General features: G+C 42.7%; 1 protein-coding gene across 5 annotated transcripts in view; it reads left to right on the forward strand.

Annotated features, from left to right (window-relative positions):
• The window catches only part of DOCK2 (dedicator of cytokinesis 2), a 418,519-nt gene that overhangs the window by 215,169 nt on the left and 187,430 nt on the right, over positions 1–15,920 (forward strand). For 3 of the 5 annotated variants that reach the window (XR_009610788.3, XM_060634987.3, XM_060634988.3), the window contains exon 28: positions 3,956–4,012. The exons of the other annotated variants lie outside the window; for them this stretch is intronic. Coding sequence is in view for 2 of the 3 variants with exons in the window: in XM_060634987.3 (XP_060490970.1) it covers positions 3,956–4,012 (57 nt within the window). In the remaining variant the exon portion in view is untranslated. The remainder of the gene's footprint in view (positions 1–3,955; positions 4,013–15,920) is intronic. 5 annotated transcript variants of the gene reach the window in all.

Here is a 15,920-nt window from a genome sequence, read left to right on the forward strand (position 1 = left end):
GCCTTGGTACCTATGGCAGTCACATTAACAAAGAGTCCATTCTGCCGGCTGTATAGAAGCCCCTGAGAGCCCCTGAGAGCTATTCATGGATTCTGTAGGCATTGGTGTTAGTGCTATTCTCCTTGGTGAGGTAGGGTCTGCCAGAATGATCCACAGTAAGAAGAAAGCCAAGGAGACATGGGGTGGGGGCACCCAGAAGGCTTGTAGAGCAGGGAGAATGAATGGGATAGAACTGATGACCTCACATGTAGCAGAGCCATAGCCTTTGGCTGATGGGGCCACTTGGAAAACCTTATGTTGTTAACTTAGCAGCAACATCTCCATAGAAGACCCAGCAGGCAACTCATCACACGCCCATGTACTTTATGTACAGTGATGTGCACTGGGCCCATCCATCACCAAGGAGAGAGACTGCAGCTTAACAAGGCCTGAGGATGAATATTTCACATCACTTATTCATTAGTTTGTAAGATTTGACTTTCCAGGGCACAACACAAGGTTTGAAGTCATTTGAAATGTTAAAAAAAAAAATTGACAACTCTCATCTTCCCACTGTTACCCTGACGGGGATGTTGTTCTGATCTCTTTGCTTTCATCAAATTAATTGCCCGTTCTGCAATGGCTTAGATACAAGGCTGTAGATAATGTCTGGGAGAGCAGTCTGCTTTTGAATGGTAATAAGGGTTGGATACATACAATAGCTGTTCTTGAAAAACTGGAAAGGGATGTGGGTGTGACGATTTGCTAACCCATCCAGGGGTGTCACTTAATTTAGAATGTTTGCTTGGGATGTTTGAAGTAAGTACCAGAAAAATGCAAACATTCTCAGACTTGTTGGAAGGTCATAGTTTAGTCAAATATTGCCACTTTCAATTTAGCATAAAATATCAGAATGTCAGAACTGAAAGGAACCATAGGGACCATCTAATTAAAGGCCCTCATTTTTCAGATGAAGAAACTCAGAGGCCAGAAATGATTTGCCCAAGGCCAGGCCATGAAGCTCACAGTAGATTGGGAAATAACCACTTGTCCTTTTCACTTACAGAGCTAAATAAAAAGTCATCTTAAGATAGTAGAAAATACATCATCTGCTGCTGAAAAAAAAAAAAAAAAAAGAGATCATCCAAAATTTAAATGGAGGTTAGTTAAAAATAATTCTTCTTGTTTATGATGAATCGTTTTTTGCCCTTCCTAAATGTATAGACAATTAATAATTTTTTATGTTTATGTAAAAATATATTTTTATTTTGAGAGAGAGAGAGAGAGAGAACAAGTTGGGGAGGGGCAGAGAGAGAGGGAGAGAGAAAGAATCCCAAGCCCTGACAGCACAGAGTCAGAGGTGAGGTTCAAACTCACAAACTGTAAGATCATGACTTGAGCCAAAATCAAGAGTGGGAAGCTTAACCAACTGAGCCACCCAGGTTCCCCTAGACATTTGATAATTTTTGTCCTAGTGATTAGAAAATTTGCTTAAGACGGGGGGATATAAGGTGCACTTAGAAAATGCCCAAGACCCCGTCTAAGTGTAGGAGGCTCCTGACTTCCTGTTCCAGCACCCCTCTGCCTACCCCCAATCCCTTGTTAGGACAAAGTCTCAGGATTCTGCTAAAGAGAATGAGAGATTTTAAAAAGACACTGGCAACACAATTTGGGCTTCAATTTGCTCAGGCTCTTGCTGCTTTTCTCCTCCAAGATAGAAAAAGTAATAGAGCAAAACTGTATGCTTTAGTCAAACAAAATTAGATGCCATCAACTGAAATGACTGCTTTTGACCACTTTTCTACTGTGCCACCAAAAGTGGACTTCCAGCTAAAGGGGCATTGATCTTTCTAGTAATAACAGTAATAAGCCCTTGGATTTGTACAGAAGTTTGCAGTTACAAAAGACTTTCACTTATCTGATCTTATTTGCTCCTCTTGGCAACACTTAATAGGGATAATTGTTCCCACTCCACAGGTGAGGCAACTGAGCCCTAGGTAATTTAGCAGGCATCAAACTTGGAGATTTTGACTTCAAGTTTAGTGTACTTATCACTATATGATTTTTCCCATCAGCCGCTTATAAAAATCTACTTTATTGCAGCAACCTTACCCTCTGCCAGAAGGAAATGATGTACTTAGTAATGAACACAAAGTGCTTAGCTCGATTCTTGACACATAGTGCATGTTTGGCAGGTGACTGCTACTGTGAGGAAGGGGCAGCGTGGTGGAATAATTGAGATCATAGGGCTTGTCATCAGAAAGATCTGGACTTGAGTCCTGAGTCTGACCCGTTCTGTTCTCTGAAAATGTTTAATGCAAGCTGGGTCAAATGGCTCAACTTCCCTGAGGATGTTAACACCTGCCTCACAAGGTGCAATTGTGAAATGAGTTGCAAATATACATGTGGAGCTTAGTTGGTGCCTATACTTAGTGTGCAATAAATGTAGGGTGATTAAAAGGATTTGCTCACAGATCTTATTGTAAGGACACAAAGCAATGTCTGTCTTGGAACCAGATGTTAACATTTCCTAATTAAACACCTTGTTCTTTAAAATTTTCAGGCATTCCAAGGCCTCCTGTCTTTGCCTCTCACTTGACCTTACATGTCTAGGAGAGTTTACAAGGGTGTTTGTTCTGCAGCCCCCACAGCTTCTGTGCTCTACAGAGCAGGCCTCAGTTGTGGCCAGGTACCTGTATATGATGCACGCTGTATTCTGGCAGGTACTGCAATTGTTGAGATCTTGGCCAGTTCGATAAAAGTTGCGCCTGCAAGATAGAGCATTTTCTGGATAAATCTGTGGGCAAAAGCCCCATGGGATGCACACATTCTAGCTACTTGTTTCCTACAGCATAGCACTGCCCCTCTCTTGGGTAGCAGTGTTCTGGAGTTGCATGACAAATAAAGAAACAAGAAACCCATGATACTAGGATCTCACATTTCTGGAGGGCTTTATAAATGTTTAAGCACTTTCATATTTTAGGTTTTCTTTATGCTGACAATAAGCCCATGAGATGAGTCAGTTACTCTTACCCCCACTCCATAGGAAGGGAAACTGAGGGACTTTGCAAATGAGTAGAAGAGGTGAGATTATTAAAACTTCTGACCATGTCATTCAGTGCATTTTTCCGTATCACTGCATCGCTTCCCTCTTATAAGGCAATGTTGATTCTAATTCATATCAGCAAATGCCAGTTAATTACTTCTCTCTTCTACCCTTTTGCTCATTAGCTTTGGCCATTCCTTCTACTCACTCTTTAGGGAGAACTTTTTCAAAGGACAAGCATTCCACACTTAAACGACTGGCTTCCCCCTCCCCAGACTGGTGCTGAGTCACCCAGGAAAGCATTTTGTGACTTCTTTCCTCTTTGCAGAATTGTGATCTCATTTGAGGTCCTACCTAGCAGATCAGTGATGGGCTGGCTGGATCCATCAGAGTGGTTTGTGGAAGGGAAGGTCAACAGTACCCTCAGGTCCTTTGTAACAAACACAAATAACTAAAATCCTGTGCAAATACAGCAACTTGCTAAGAGGATGGGGGTGTGTGTGTGTGGGGGGGGGGTACCTGTGTGCTGTCATTTTCTCCCATCATTAACTGGCCCCCTCTCTTTATGAAAATAATTTTTGACCCTGTTGTTTCATTGCCCCCCCTTTCTTCAGTCTGTTGATATCTGGAAACAAAAACAAATAGCAATGGAAATCCACCAAAGCCTAGAAATTAATGAAACCCGTCTGCAACAAAGAGAGGCCATTGGTAATGACTTGGGGAAACCATAGAACCTCAAAAACTTTGGAGACATTTTTAACAGAAACCAATGCTCTCTCTCTGCCCTTGTCTTGGCAAATGACTTAGCCCAGTAGTTTTCAATATAAAAAAAAAAAAAAAATCACCTTACCCTTCTGTGAGAGCTCGAGCTTTCTCCAAGTCTTGGATTACATTCAAAAGGACTTTAATTTTCTCTTGGTTCGAATGCAGAGATTCCTCCACGGACTGCAGCCTGCCTTGGAGATCACAGAGCTCCCCCCGTGCCAGGTGAATTGGATTAATCCCACCAGTCTCTCTGCTGCTCTGCAGTGTGGTCTCCCTCCTTGGAAGAGGAGCTGGGAGGTGACTGTTTCCTGAACAATTTGGAAAGTCCTGGGTGTCTGACTGGGTGGGGTTCTTTGCCATCTGCTCCTGACACATGGGGACAGATTTTGACACACTGTTAGTTTTGAGTGACAGCAGATCCTGGTGATTGTTGCTCGATGAAGAATAGTCTGAAGCCCCTCCTGGATGGGCTGGCTGGCTGTGGGAGCCTGGTGAGGGGGAGCGGTGAGTCCGTGGAGGTGAGGGAACACATGTTTCCTTTGACCGAGATGACAATGGTCCAAGGTCTTTGTCATCAGAGTTGTCTTTGGGCAAAAGCAATTCGGGTTTAAGTTTCCCTGTGCCTGGCATGTGGCTGGCATCGCTGGTGGCATTTAAGCAGGAAGGGGATCTTTCTGAATCTGATAGTGGCACTGTTCTCCCATCACCTGGACATATGTCAACCAAAGGATGTATGGAGTTGCTTATATCACCTGACCTGTCTGGGCTGAAAGTGGACTTTCTAGCTGCCCAGGTAGGACTGTGGTAAATATCATCGGGGACCTGAATGGCAGCAGTTGCTTTCTCTGAGGCCCTCCAAGCCCCTGCTTCCAAGCATATGCTAATAGGCCCATTGCTTTGCACCTTGGACATTCTAGGAGGAAATGGATGAGACACTTTGACCCTTCGAGGCCCATCCTCAAGATGCTGAGCCAATCTTAAGTAGGCAAGGTCAGAGGACACAATGTCCTGTTCAGAGAGGTTGCCGTTGACCTGGATGGCACTTTGGGATGCTGTTGGCATTTCTACCAGGGACTTGCTGGCTGTGAGTCTCTTCCTTTTGAAAACTGGGAAATGCTTCCTGAGACTGGGGGAGGTTTGGATCGCAATGTTCCGAAAGCCCCCTGCCTTCTGGGACCTGGGGAAGGAGAGTGAGTAGGTGGGAAGGTGATGGTGCCTGGAGGCTTGAGTCTTGCCCATCGCACCTGGGTCCTCAGAAGTCTGGACATCAGCCTCAGCTAGGCCAGGTGGAGTCTTACTGGTCCCATCTTCCTTGAATCGAACCTGTTGAGATTTGCTCCTGCGGTGGTGGGGTTCCTTCACAAACTCCACTGACTCTAGGCTGTTACGCTTTAGAAGCACAGGCCGCACTTTCATATTTTGCTGGGCCATTGAGCCTCAGTTGAGAGGATTGGGACCGTACACTTCTCCGGGGCACATTTCCTTAGGTCTTTGGAGCAGCATCTAATGATGGCATCTCAGGCATGGAGATCTGCCAGCCAGGATGAAGTGGTCCTCTCCTCTGTGTATGGGAAGCTCTGTTGGCCATTCCCAGACAGTAGATTCTACTTGAGAACTAGCCGTAATGCTCCCCCTGCAGTTAAAATACTATTTCATTGCGGTGGTAATTGCCACTTAGATAAACAATGAGTTAGGCTAATCATTAAACATCTGATCTACCAAGAGAGCTGGTGGGCTGTTTATCAAGAGAGGCTGGCAGGCGGTTCTGATCCTGGAAGAAGCTTGCTGTCTTGAACAAAAAGACAACAAAAGTACCATTTAGGGGATAGCGCCAGACTCCCAATGTGTGAATTCCAAAAGAAACCTGCTACGTCTGGAACATACAGCTTCCTTTCCCGGAGCATCAGTTTCCACTGTAAAACTATAGGAAACTTAAACACGTCTTCTTTCCATAGCATGTAAGCAGACAGGGAAATCAGTGACCTGGGGGCTGGCTTCTTTGATGATACATGGTGCCCCTAAGGGAACATCCCCATTTGTGTCAATCACAAGTTCCTCCTTTGGGGCCATTGTTTTCTTTCATGCTGTTTCCCTTTTTGTCACAAAACTCAGTGCTGTGTGACCATGACAGGATTGAGGCATCCGAGGGCATTCAGAGGGCAGAGACCCTGTCGGAGTGTCTTGGCTGAAGTTCACATGTAGGCAAAGTGAGCCACGTCTGCAGCCTCTGGGAATTTGAGTGAGAACTGAGCTCACTGGGCCTGGGGGCAGGGGTCTGAGGCCTGGCAGTCCTGCCAGCCAGCAAGGAGCATCTGAAAGGGAAGAGAGAATAGTTGTAACTGAGAATGAAGTTCAGACCTGGGTTTCTCTCCCAATCCCAGCATCCTCACCTAGTGCTTTTGAGTGGGTGCTCTAGGAGTAAGTCAGCTGCACCACCCCTCTTTCCAGTCCCCTGGTGCGGCAACCACCTTGTGGCCACAAAGCCTGGGAACAAAATGCCTGTCTGCCTGGACCATTTCCTCCTCCCACTCACTCCCAGGCACCCGTCAGCCAGCTCCTATTCATCTTTGCAGTCCCAGCTTACGTGCCACTTCCTCTGGGAGCCTTTCCAAGGACTCCTCCCTCATATACACCTTCAGTGCTAGACCACAGCAAGACCCATTATACCTTCTCAGCACATCCTTCACAACACAAACTGCAGCTGTCCTAAAAGAACCATTTGTGTCTGCATGTATTTAGGTATGTCTTCCTCACTAACCTGTAGACTCCAGGATGGCTGGGGATGGAGCCTTTTTTTTTTTTTTTTTTTTAACTGCATGGATATTTCCAGCCTGATTCTAGGCTCACTTTGGGTGTATAATGAGCATTTGTTAAAAGAGTGAATGGCTAAGTAAAGGATCCCCTGGAAGCAAAGGAGGCCTGGGCATAGTACGGAGGTCCTAGGGCATCCTGCCAGTGCAACAGGGTGCTGAGTCTTCTCTGCTTTGACTGTAACATTTACTTAAGGACAAGATTTTCCCCTAATGTCTTCATTTTTCAATTGCTTTCCAGAAGATAAATGTGCATAAAATTATCCATGGAAGGTGTACTTTGTAGTAAAAACATTTACCATTTATTGAACACTTACTTTTACCATACTGAGGTCTTTGCATGTATTAATCATAATAGCTAGCATTTACTAAGTGCTTACTAATATGCCAGATGCTGTGTGGTTTTTTTTTAATGTTTATTTATTTTTGAGAGATGGAGTGCAAGCAGGGGACAGTCAGAGAGAGAGGGAGACGCAGAATTTGAAGCAGACTCCAAGCTCTGAGCTGTCAGCACAGAGCCTGACACAGGGCTTGAACCCATGAACTGTGAGATCATGACCTGAGTCGAAGTCGGACGCTTAACCGACTGAGCCACCCAGGCATCCCTACCAGGTGCTGTTTTAAGCACTTTACAAGATATAACTTTTCAATTCCCTACCCTAGAGAGGTGGATACTCTCATTTTCCCCATTTTACAGCTGAAGCTGAGGCTCAGAAAGTTTAAGTAACTTGCCCAAGGACACACAGCTAATGATAGCAGCGTCTGAACTTAGTCTGTGCTCATCACCTCTACACTCCATTGCCTCTCCAATATTGCATCATCTCACTTAATCCTTAAAACAAATCTATAAGTGTTGGAACCCCTGTTGGACTGAGGAGGAAACTGAGGTTCAGAGAGGGCAAGTGCTCAGTGAAGCAGCTGAGATGTGAGCCTGGGAGTTCACAATTCCAAGGCCTGTGCTCTTACCCATGAGGTTTTGAAGTTGCCCCCTTGGGGTCTTCCTGGTCTGTAAGGCAGGTTATATCTGTGATTTGAGAACAGAGTTTGAAGGCCTGTGCAGGTCTGGAGAGGTGCAGGGAGCTGTCCCCTGGCCTGGCCATGGCAAAGAAAATCTGTTTTCTCTAAGTCCAGTGGATCCCACAGCACTGGGATGAGACAAATTTGAATGTTGCCTGGGTTGACTAAAGGATTTTAAAGGAAAATAAATGTGCTAAGTATTTGGGTATCTTTGATTGAGTATTCTGTCTGTGGTGTCCAGTCAAGAATTATTAGATAATGCCCATGGCAATTTTGGCTTTCCAGCCTCCCAACTACCTTGAGAAAGACCAACTAAGCCTGTGGGGCTGGAGCCAATGAGTGGCAGATCTGAAAGGGAATAGGATCCATCTGTAATGCTAATGAGTTGGCCTGAGGCCCTACAATGACTCTTCACATTCTGAATATACCTTAGACCTGAGTTAAAACCCCTGTCCCTTCCTGGCTAAAGGGTTTGGGGTAATACTTATCCTGTCTGAGCCTCATTTTTTTTTTTTTTTTTCATCTGTTAAAATGCAGGTGATGCTCACAGCATAGACACAGATGCAGGAGTTTGATGAGAGAAGTCAATGAGGCATTTATGCAAATCTCTCAGGACAAAGCTAGGCCTACAGTAAGCAGTCAGTATGGGTTAGCTGTTGCTATGAATACTGTCCTCTTCATCTGCAGCCAGGTTTCCTTGTTGTGAGTGCCAGAACCACTATCCACAGCTTTTTCAGAGCAGGTAGAACCACTCTTGGGACAGAGAATGGACAGTGTTTGGGGGAATTACCTCACACTTACCTTGCCTATCTGAAAAGCAGGGCTGGCTTCTGGGAGCTGCAACACCACACTACTCTCTGGGAAGATAGCCCTGCTGGTGATGGGTTCCCACCTCACTCAGTATGACAGTCCCAAGCAACTCCACTTTTGTAATCAGTTTCATGTTTCAATGACTGCAGAATTTTTAGGTCTGGAAAAATTCAGTAGTCCATCCCTTTATTCCATGACTAAGTCCTCTCTGCATCATCCTTGCATGCAGCAAGTAAGCCTACCTGGTTACCTATAATGACAGGGAGCTCACTATTTAATCTCATAGTTGATCATAATTATTACAATTTTTTTTAATGTTTGTTTATTTTTGAGAGAGAGAGACAGAGCAGGGAATGGGTGGAGAGAAAGGGAGACACAGAATTCAAAGCAGGCTCCAGGCTCTGACCTGTCAACACAGAGCCCGCTGTGGGGCTTAAACTCATGAACTGTGAGATCATGACCTGAGCTGAAGCTTGACGTTTAACCGACTGAGCCACCCATATGTCCCAATAATAATTATTAATCATAGCAAATATGTATTAAAAACTTATTATAGCCAAGCACTATGTTAGCACTTGACATTTAATCCTTAAAATGGCCTTCCGTATGTGATCCCCATTCTGCAGAATGAGCAATTAAGACTTGTGAGGTTAAGTCACCTGCCTGAAACTGCACAGCCCATACCCTTAATGTTTGTGCTGCGGAGTCTAGATATTTGTATGTCTACTTTTGTGGATTTCTTTGCCTGATTGTCCAGTGTCTTCTTCCTCTCCTTAACTATTCATTAGCTCTTCATTCTGGGTAACTTAACTCACTTAGGCTACAATTGGCTGAAGCTGGTTTTCATAAGAGCTAATGTTTAGTGAACATTGATTATGTGACAGGCATTGTATAAGTGTTTTTCATTTACTGTAGTCCTTAATCCTCACAACAATCTTAGAGGCAAATGCTATCTGTCCCTAATTTTATAAATGAGGACACTGATGCACATGAGGTTAAGTGATTTGCTATGTCGCTCACCTGGTAAATGATGGAACTGACATTTGAACCCAAGGACTGATCCTGGAACACAGGCTCCTAACCACTGGTCCTTCCTGCCTTCTCCAGGACTGGGGAAGGACTAAGCTTCTTGTGTAAGGCTGTCAGACAGGTTTCATTTTCCTCTATATTTTCCTTCTAAAAGTCAGCCATTATTCTAGTTTAGCCCTGCTTTTTCTTTTCTTTTCTTTTTTTTTCTTTTCTTTTTTTTTCTTTTCTTTTCTTTCCTTTTCTTTTCTTTTCTTTTTTAAGTGTTTATTTATTTGAGAGAGAGATAGAGAGCAATTGGGGGAGAGGGGAGAGGCAGAGAGAGAAGGAGAGAGATAATCCCAAGCAGGCTCAGCTGTCAGTACAGAGCCCACATCCACAGAGCTCAAACCCACAAAATGTGAAATCATGACCTGAGCAGAAAATAAGAGTCAGAGGCTTAACCAACTGAGCCACCCAGGTGTCCCTAGCCCTGCTTTTTCTACAGGAAATTTATGTACCCTTTCTTTTGATATTTAAAAACAGTTGGTTTTCCATTTTTAAAGGTATTACATGTTCATTGTAAAACTTCAAATAATGTATATAATAAAAAAAAAAAAGGAAGGACAAAAAATCACCTAAAATCTCACCATCCAGAAAGAGCCACTAGGCATCACTGATTTGGTAAAGTTCATTCTGTGCATCTTGCTGGTACCATCTGCATATTCATTGCACGCATACTGCATACACTTGCAGGTTTACAGGAAGCCTTTTTTTTTTTTTTTTTTTTTAACCAAACAGCATGGAGGAAGTTCCACATTAAAGCATATAGATTCACACCATTCTTTTAGGTAGGCTAATAGGACTCTGTTGTCCTATTGTCTGGTTATACTATGATCTATTTAAATAGTATTTTTGTGTGTGTGAATATTTAGGTTGTTTCTAAATAGTTGGTTTTATTAATGCTGTAAATAAAATTTTTTAAGTATGTGAATCTTGGAACATGATTTCCTTAGAACAAATTCTAGAACAAGAATTAGTGGGTCTAAGTACTCATAGATTTTACATTTTATTGATATTACCCCTTTTCCTTCCAGAAAGTTCTACTATGCAATTCCACCCTTACTGCATGAAAAGGACTTTTACCAGAGTCTCTTTGTCACTGTGTTTGGTCAGTCTGATGATTTTTTTTTAAGGGCATAGTTTGCCAATCCCTGCCAATAAAATGGGAAAGAATTATATATCATTATCCACATTATGGAATTTAAGATTGGGCATTTTTCCATATATTTATTGGTTTTATACTACATTTGGAATGAAAAGTTGAAAATGGCAATTTGAATAATTAAGTTAATGTGGAAATCGTTGTGTCCTAGACATAACCTAGGAAGCTTAGTAAATATAAAAATTTCCACTTTTAAAAAATTGCTTGTTTATATTCAATTCTTCTGCTCCCAATTCCCATCATGACCTTTGCACAGATGTCCTGGTGAGTACACCTCGTTAAAAGGAATCACCCTCTGTAGGCCTCAGGTCTTCACAGGCTCCTAGCTGGCTACTAAGTGATAGGGAGTTCCCTAGCCTTGGTATTTAGGGCTTAATTAATATCTTGTCCAGAGTCCAGAATGGTTCCCTAGAGATATTGCAGTAGTCTGTTGCACGCCCAGTGATTGGGAGTTATTGCTGATCTCTGCAACACTTTATTTCTTCCTCCCTTGATTATTGACTTATTGAACACACACTGACTATTTATGTTCCAGCCATGCCTTTGGTCCACTTTTGATAGTCCTCATGAAATAAGTGTCCATTTAGTAGGAATAGAAACATTTAGTACAATATCTGTAGGTTAGAAACCTTTCTCTAGAATAGACTCCTAGTCCTCTTCTCTGACATGTAATTAAGCTATACAGTAAAGGGTTAAGTGCCTAGGCTTTAGATGATGATTGACTGGGGGTAGAATCTTCCATTTCCTGACTGTTGACCTGGAACAAGTGACTTGGCCTTCATAAAATCAGAGTTGTTGTGAGGATTAAATAAGATTATCTATATTAAATAGCACAGTCAATGTGCGCTCATCAGATAGCTTTCAACTGGAGACCATGGGATACTGGTGACTGGGCCTTGGCTCACTTACTTTTCCTTGGGGAAATAAACTGTAGGTAAATATAGAGGAGGAAATGTACAATACAGCATTCCCAGGAATCTTGTCCATTTCCCTGCATCTCCCTGCTTTCTCTACCACTTTGGCATTACACTTGTCTCCCTGTGCCATGATTATCTGCTGACCTTCAGCCTCCTCAATTAGACTACAGGCTCCTTGAAAACAGAAGGTGGTCATAGTCACTTTCAACCCCTGGCCCTTACCTCCAGCTTGACACAGAACTGGTGTTTACTTCTTGTCAAAGCAATGAATATAATCCATATTACCTAATTTGCCTTAGCTTCTATGGCATGGAATAGTTGTCTTGGAATAAATACTTGTGCAACTAATTAATTAAGAGAAAATTAATTAATTCACTTCCCAATTGCTTTTGCTTTTAATGATAAATTATCAATGATGTATCATCAGTAGGTCTCTGGGGCAAATGAAATGTCTGTCCTTCAGTGTACTATATTTGCTGTATTTACGACTCAGATTGAATTTGGTTAAGCTTTATTGAGAACACATTATAACTTGGGCACTGTGATAAACATTGTGGAGTTTACAAAAAAGAGTAATTCTTGATCCCCATTGTAGCACTAAGGAGGTAGCTGATAATGCCTCCTCACATGGAATGAATCTCTTGGAAGTGGTACAAAATGTTGTACAGAGTTGGGGATGACTTGGAGGAAGGTATTTGGTTCATTTTATATATTCAAATCCTGCTTCAAGTACCAGGAGACTTTACATTTTAAATAGGGTTGGACTTTATCCTCTAGGCCAGGAGTCAGCAGTTTCTCTCTCTGTCTCTCTCTCTCTCTCTCTCTCTCTCTCTCTCTCTGGCTCTAAAGGGTCAGATAGTAAATACTTTCAGCTTTCCTAGCCATACGATCTCTGTTGCACCTGTTTAACTCTGCTGTTATGGCAGGAAAGCAGTCACAGACATGGCTGTGACTGTATTCCAGTAAAACTTAATTTATAATATAGGCAATGGAGCAGATTTGGCCTGAGGTTTGCCACCTCCTGCTTTAGGTAATGGGGAGTCACTGATGGGTTTTGAGCAAGGGAGGCTTGATTAGATTTTTGTTTTTCAGAAAAGGCTCTATTTGCTGATACATTGCCATCTCCCTTCTCCTTCCGTAGAGTCAGTAATAATAACACTTACTATTTATACCATACTTTACCACTTACAAAGCATTTTCAAATTCCATGTAATCCCTACTAGGAAGGTTGGGAAACATCACCCCTGTTTTAAAGAAGAGGAATCACTTCCAGAATAATTACTTGTCCTAAGACACAGAGGTGGAGCTGGAACCCAAGCTCCCTTGATGTCAGCTTGGATCTGGTGGAGAGCACCAGTCCCCCCCCTACCCCCCACTCCATTTGGACTGCCAGATGTCTATTTTATGCATTGGTCATTTTCTGCCAGCTGAAGGATACATTTGTAAAAGGAAGGAATATGTCTCATATTCCTTTTATATTCTTCAAAGTATGAGGCATAGTGCTGAGTTTTTTGGGAGACACTTCAAAAATAATTATTGATCACTTACCACTAGATCTTGTGGTTCTTCACATCAAAGTTTAGATTCCCTTCCATTTACATTCAGTTAACTGCTTGGTCAGATCTGTTGGTGTGCATTACTGCATACCTATCTGAAATTAAAGAATTAATGTTTGTGGCCCAAGTCTTTGTCTTTCCAATTGAGAACTGCCCCAGCAGCCTTCTCAATAAGGAGCAGAGAGTTGGTACATTTTGGGACCTATTTGAATCTACACTTTCCCACAAATGGTCAAGAAGTTAAAGGGAATTGGCTTTATTTTTGCCTTCTGGAATTACTAAGCATAGGTGTACTTGGGCAAAATTAGACACCAAAAGGTGAGGTTAAGATCAGAACTCATATATTTGGAGTCTAGAAAGGTATTGGATATGTAGCGATCACGAAATCTTTTTCTCATTTTTCAATGTGCCACGTTTGACCTTTTCTCACGATTTCTACTACTTATTCTCATGTCTCCACCATCTATCATCCATACCAACAAAGAAAGGTCTCCATTTTGCCCCCTTTACCATCTATCCACCACACAGCAGCCAGAGTGATCTTTATAAAGTTTAATCAGATCACATCAGAGCTCTCTTTGAAACTCCCCAAAGATATCTTACTGCATTTAAAGTAAGGTCCCAACTCTTTACAAAATCTGCAAGAACCTACAGCATCTTGCCTCGCCTATGTTCCTCATTCCATCTTATGTCATACCACTTTCACCTTTGCTGTCTATGACCTGGATCCTCCAGTCCTGGACATGCTGGATTCATTTTTGTCATCTGGTCTTTGCCCTGGCTGTTCATTTCGTCTAGATTGCCCTTCTCCCAGATCTTGCCAAGGCTGAACTTGCACTGATGTAGCCTCAGCTCCAAGAATGTCCCAAGAGGCCCTCCCTAATCTCTTCTCCATCCTCCATGTCCTCTGTGGCCACTACCCTGTTTTATTAGATTGTTTATTTAGTTGTTGATTGTCCCAATTTATTGAGAACCTCAATAAGCATTTATTAGGTGAATGACCAAATGAATTCTTATCATTAGAGTCTTTAAGGACTCATACAACCTTAGAAACAGAACAGAGAGCTTTAAAACTTTAGACCTTGGGGAGTATCTCATTCAATGGCTTTCATATCTTCTTTGGAAGTGAAATAATATTTCTGAATTCAAGCTTAAGTCCAATCCCAATATCTGAGACAGAATAAAGCTAGAAAGTTTTAAAATAAAGAATAAAGCTCTAGAAAAGGGGGGATGCAGTGCACCCTCAGTCACTCTGAGCCACACCCTGGAATCCTAGGGCTCCAAACAAGCCCAAGTTGAAAACCACTGAGTCAAACCCCTTCATTCTGCAGATGGGGAAACTGAGGCTCTGAGAAGTTCTCCTCTACCCATAAACTCTTCAAAAAGAAAGGGTTTGTATCCCAGCCCCCACTATGACTCCTGACACAGAGCAGGAGCTCAGGGAACATGTGTTGAGCTGTTCAGGTGATATACTAACTTGAAGGCAGAAGTGGAACTGGATGCCATTCTGGAGCTCTGTTCTCTAATGCAGCAGTGAGGATGGTGAAAGGATCATGACTTCCATCTGGCTCAGGTTCAGGTGCCTTACTTGGAACTGGACCTAGTGGACAAAACCAGCTTCATGCTCCCAAAGACCTTTCACGTGGATGAGGAAGCCACCAATGCTATTATTTGGTTCCAAACCCCAACCCTCTGATTACATTTGTCAAAGAAAGCTGGGAAGATAGTCTTGCCATCTCCCTCTACATCCTCTTCATTCTTAGTCTCTTTCTTCTCCCTGCTATTCCTTTTTTTAAAAAAATTAGAAAATGTTTCAGGCATGCAAAACAGCATGGAGGAGAGTGTAATGAACATAAACAAAAAACACAGCCTAGTTTCAAAAGAAAATGTTACAAATCCAGCAGAAACCTTTCCCCTCTGTTCCTTCTCCTCTCTCCTTTTATTCCCTTCTCCTGCCTTCCCTGTGTCTCCTCTTTTGTTTACTCTTGCCCTTCTCTCCTGATTTCTCTCCCCATCTTCTCCCCTAATCCTCTTTGCCCTGCCACCTTTCTTGCCCCCTTCTGCATCACATTTCTCCTTCCTTATCCTTGTCCCTTTCTCCTTTTCTTCTCTTCCTCATTATCCCTTTCTCTTGCCTTCTTCTCTCCTGCATCTTTAATAAGTTCTCGTGGGTCAGTGACTCATTCATTTGGCTGTTCAGTGTTAAGGGTAGGAACTCCGTATCTCTTGGAATTGCCTCTCCTACAAACCTTAGGGTACCTGCCCTTACTAGGATAGTTGTTTGGTCCACATGTCCTCATGGCTAGAGGCACTGGATCCTTCTGCTGCTACTTCTGAAAGGTCACCTCCAGCCTGCCTTCTCTAAGGTAAAAGTTTTACTACCATCAGATGCAAGTTATGGCCATTTTGTCCAGCTTTTTCTCATAGAGGAAAGAGCAATAGCCCAATATACCTCTATATTTTAGTCAGCATTTCCAGAAGATTTTTCTGATATCTCTCACTACAGTTCTTTTCTCTGCATCACTGGGAACATTTTCTTGCCACTTTTTAGGTTGTAGTCTTTTACCTTTAAATAATTTTATTTACTCTTCTTGGGACCAGACACTGGGAAACCTGCCTCCTCAGACATATGGAAGAATCTGGACCCTTTTGGATTTATCATTAGACAAATAACTATGTGTCAGATGGGAGTGAGGGGTGCAAGGTTCAGTGGTTATGTCTCACCCCCTTCTCCATCAGCTCAAGTCCAGAAAAGCCAACAAATAGACCAGTGATTTGCATTCGTATAAA

The sequence above is a fragment of the Panthera onca genome, chromosome A1 (genome assembly GCF_046562875.1).
Source record: "Panthera onca isolate mPanOnc1 chromosome A1, mPanOnc1 haplotype 2, whole genome shotgun sequence".
NCBI lineage: Eukaryota > Metazoa > Chordata > Mammalia > Carnivora > Felidae > Panthera > Panthera onca.